Here is a 3,670-nt window from a genome sequence, read left to right as displayed (position 1 = left end):
AAAATGGTACAGGTCAACAGGTTTGCAAGGCACAAATAGAGACACAGATGTAGAGCACAAACATATGGACACCAATGTGGGAAAGTTTGGGGGGGGGTGGTTGGGGTGGGATGAATTGGGAGATTGGGATTGCCATACATACATGACTAATAAGAAAAAAATATATCAAATTGTACAGGTTAAATATATGCAGTTTATTGTATGTCAAGTATATCTCAAAAGTTCTTTAAAAAATAAGTATGCAAAACTATAAATTTGTATTTAATCAGTTCTGTTTGCATTCCATAAGCTCTGATATATTTTAGTATCATTATCATTCAGTTTAAAATATTTTCTAATTTCCTATTTTTCTTTCTTTAATTCATGGGTTTTGTAATTGAAGTATGATAGGTTGCCTTCTTAGGAAATACCCACTGATATGTACAGGAGGATAAAGGGACACCATTTCTGCATCTTATTTGAAGAAAAGAGACAATGATAAAGCCATTATAGGGAAATTACAGTTTATAGTAATTATTAAAACTGTGTTCACTTCTCTGTACATTTACTATTCTGCCAAAATAAATATTTAAAAGAAAATAAAGATATTAGTCAATGACAAAAATATTTGTTGCAGGAACACAAGGATGGTTCAACATTAAGGAATCTATAAGTGCATTTCAATATATTAAATGATTAAGTGAGAATAACTATACCATTATCTCTATAGTTTAAAAATATGTTAAAATGAAATATTTATTTCAAGTAAAATTCAATAAAAATGATTAACAACCATAGGATAGAAATGAAGTCCTTGTTTTGGTAGAGCACATCTCTGAGAAACATATCATATTTCATGTTTATAGCAAAATAGTAGAAGGATGCTTTGGAATTCAGAAGCTAGATTAGAATGCCAGTTACTATAACTACAATTGAGTGTAAAATTTGAGATAATTGGCAATTAAATAAGAGCAATAAAGTTAGAAAATACATGAAAGGATAGATATTAGAAAGAATCAAGATTCTCATCACTTTCAGAAATTTTAATGATTATTTAAACTAATAATAAGAAAGTATAGATGTCTAATTACAGATCCACATAAAATAAACACCTTTCTTATACATTGTCAAAACTAAATGAGAGTTATACAAGACTTTTATTTTATAGTGGGAAATATATGTGTATATACATATTACCTAGGAATAAACCTAACAAGAAATTCATGAGAATAATCTGATATTTACTAGCCTATATAAAAAAATTAAAGAATTACTTATAATGCATGGCAAAACTCAATATTTGAATATCTCAATTCTTTACATTCTCTGTTATTAATTCAAAGCAATGTCAGTCGGTTCCATCTAACACATTTGGAACCAGATAACCTGTTTCTAAACTTTATCCACAAGATTAGATGGAATAAGATTGGGAATTGCAAGGAAACTTTTGAAGGGAGTATAGTATTCTGTCAAACTTAGGATCCTTCTCTATGTTTACTAAACATATAACATTTACCCAAATATATGATAGTAATGTTAATTCAAACAAAAATATTAATTCTAGATTAGAAAAATGAAGTATTGAAATAGAAGAGTAAGATGAATTATTTGTATTATAGTTTAGATTTTGTTAAATTTGGTCTTTCAAATCAGTGTATCAGTATTATCTGATTATATTTGTATCAGTTATGTATGAATGCTTAATTATGTCCAAATACTTAACTGTGTTTGTGTCCACAGTAATATGGTCACAAAGTTTTTTTATCATCATTGTCTGTTTTTCTTTTTTTTTTTTTTCCTTTTACAGAATTTATTTTACACCTAATGTACCAAACAGCATTTTAAACGCGGACATATCAACTCCCTAATAAAGCAAAAACCAAGGCATTTCCCTTATTAGAAACAAGATACATCATCACTTAGTCATCAAACATTATTGCACTTTAACTTTCATAATTTGACAATGCATTCAATGAAACAATCTGCAGACAACTAGTTTTAACAGACAAATTAAAAAACACTTTTAAGCAGACATGAATGTCCTAAATTGTTTATTAGGTAAGAATTTTACAGACATCACTGATATTAGCGGTAGCGGTGGAGCTGGAGAGTATTGTGCCTTCTCCAGGCTGCACGGCGAGATCCACCGATCGCGTGGTGGAACTTGTGGCCCTTGCCAAGGCCGCAGCTCTTCCTGCCTGCGGACGTCAGCCCCCGCATCTCCCTGTGCTTGTGCACTGGTTTGGTGTTCCACTGGGTGTCAGGGTTTCTTCTGATAGCTTTATGGAATGGATCGATGAGGATAACCTCAAAGAATTTGTATGTAGAATCTTCACCAACCCAGTAAGAATTCAGGACCCTGAGGGCCCCACAGTGGCGTCCAGCTTGCTCCTCGGCAACAGACTGAAGGCTTCGAGCAAACTTGAGCTGGTTGACATCATGGTGGACAGGCTTGCCGTAGGTGGCACCCTTAGGAACTGGGCGTTTGCCACCACCACGGCGCACACGAATACGATATATGACATAACCTTGCTTGGCCTTGTAGCCCAGCCTGCGCGCCTTGTGGGGCCTGGTGGGGCGGGGGGCCCGGTGCAGCGCCGAGAGCTGGCGGTACTGCCAGCAGCGCACCCTGAGCAGAAAGCGCATCACGTCCGACTGCTTCTTCCTCCATAGCTGCTGGATGTACTTGTATGCGCCCATGTCGGCTCACCTGATGGCTGCCGCCAGAGGGAAAGGAAAGAGCCTTTCTCCCCTGTTTTTCTTTATTGGACCATTTGACATAATGTAAGTTTTTCTGATAGTGAAAATCTTACTTTCCTGAGATTATTTGTTGGTTTTAATTTCCGCTGTTTTTGTCACTAGATTTTATGCACTCATATTTTTAAGTGAAATTACTCTGTGTGTGTGTGTGTGTGTGTGCTTGTACATGAGGGCATCGTGTGTGCATGAGTGTACTCAGGCACACAAATTTTTAAAGTTTATGCTAGGTTTGTAAAAAATAATTTGAAGTTTTCTCCTGTTTTTCTTTGTTTTGGGTCAATTTATATATTAAGGGAATTATGTGTTCATTCTCTTGCTTTCTGAAATATAAATTCTGGGCCCAGAGCCATTATTAAAGGTAATTCTTTGATAAACTTCTCATTTTAATCTGCTCATTTGTATCATTACTCTTTTAGTATTGATTTCCTCTGTAGTCAGTTTTGATGATTTTAGACTACACAATTTTAAAAAGGATTTGAAAATTGGCACTTCATTTTTGGTTTGTATTGAATATTTGGTCAATTATATTTCTACATTTTTTCCTAACAAGTCTTTCATATTCTCTTTATATCGCTGCACTTTTAATGTAGCTAAATATTTTTAGCAAAACATCCTCATAACGTATAAGCAAGATGCCTAAATACTTCTGTGTAATTCACATCATTAAATTCATTTAAAGATCAAATAAAAAATTGAAAAGTGCTGTTAATTTATCATCAAATAATGTCTCTACATCTAGATACCAAGTGAGTGATTTGAAGTGTAAACCAACCATCTGCTATGTTTCATGTTTTTGTAATACACTTGTTTCCTTCATCATAATGCTAGCAAAAATTATGTGTGCAGTCATTAGATGATTTTCTGGGCATGGTGTTCCTTCCAGATGTAATTTTATGATCATTCCTTTTTTGTTTCCTCAGCAATTTACTCA

The 3,670-nt window shown here is 34.0% G+C and overlaps 1 protein-coding gene across 1 annotated transcript; it reads right to left on the bottom strand.

Moving 5' to 3' along the window:
* Positions 1 to 1,783: 1,783 nt before the first annotated feature.
* On the bottom strand, positions 1,784 to 2,725 carry LOC130849165 (60S ribosomal protein L15-like). The gene has a single exon (XM_057727833.1). It carries the CDS (start codon positions 2,677 to 2,679, stop codon positions 2,065 to 2,067), a length of 615 nt encoding a protein of 204 aa, XP_057583816.1. The 5' UTR covers positions 2,680 to 2,725; the 3' UTR covers positions 1,784 to 2,064.
* Positions 2,726 to 3,670: the final 945 nt, after the last annotated feature.

This window comes from Hippopotamus amphibius, chromosome 3 (assembly GCF_030028045.1).
Source record: "Hippopotamus amphibius kiboko isolate mHipAmp2 chromosome 3, mHipAmp2.hap2, whole genome shotgun sequence".
NCBI lineage: Eukaryota > Metazoa > Chordata > Mammalia > Artiodactyla > Hippopotamidae > Hippopotamus > Hippopotamus amphibius.
This window is presented reverse-complemented; position numbering and strand designations above follow the sequence as displayed.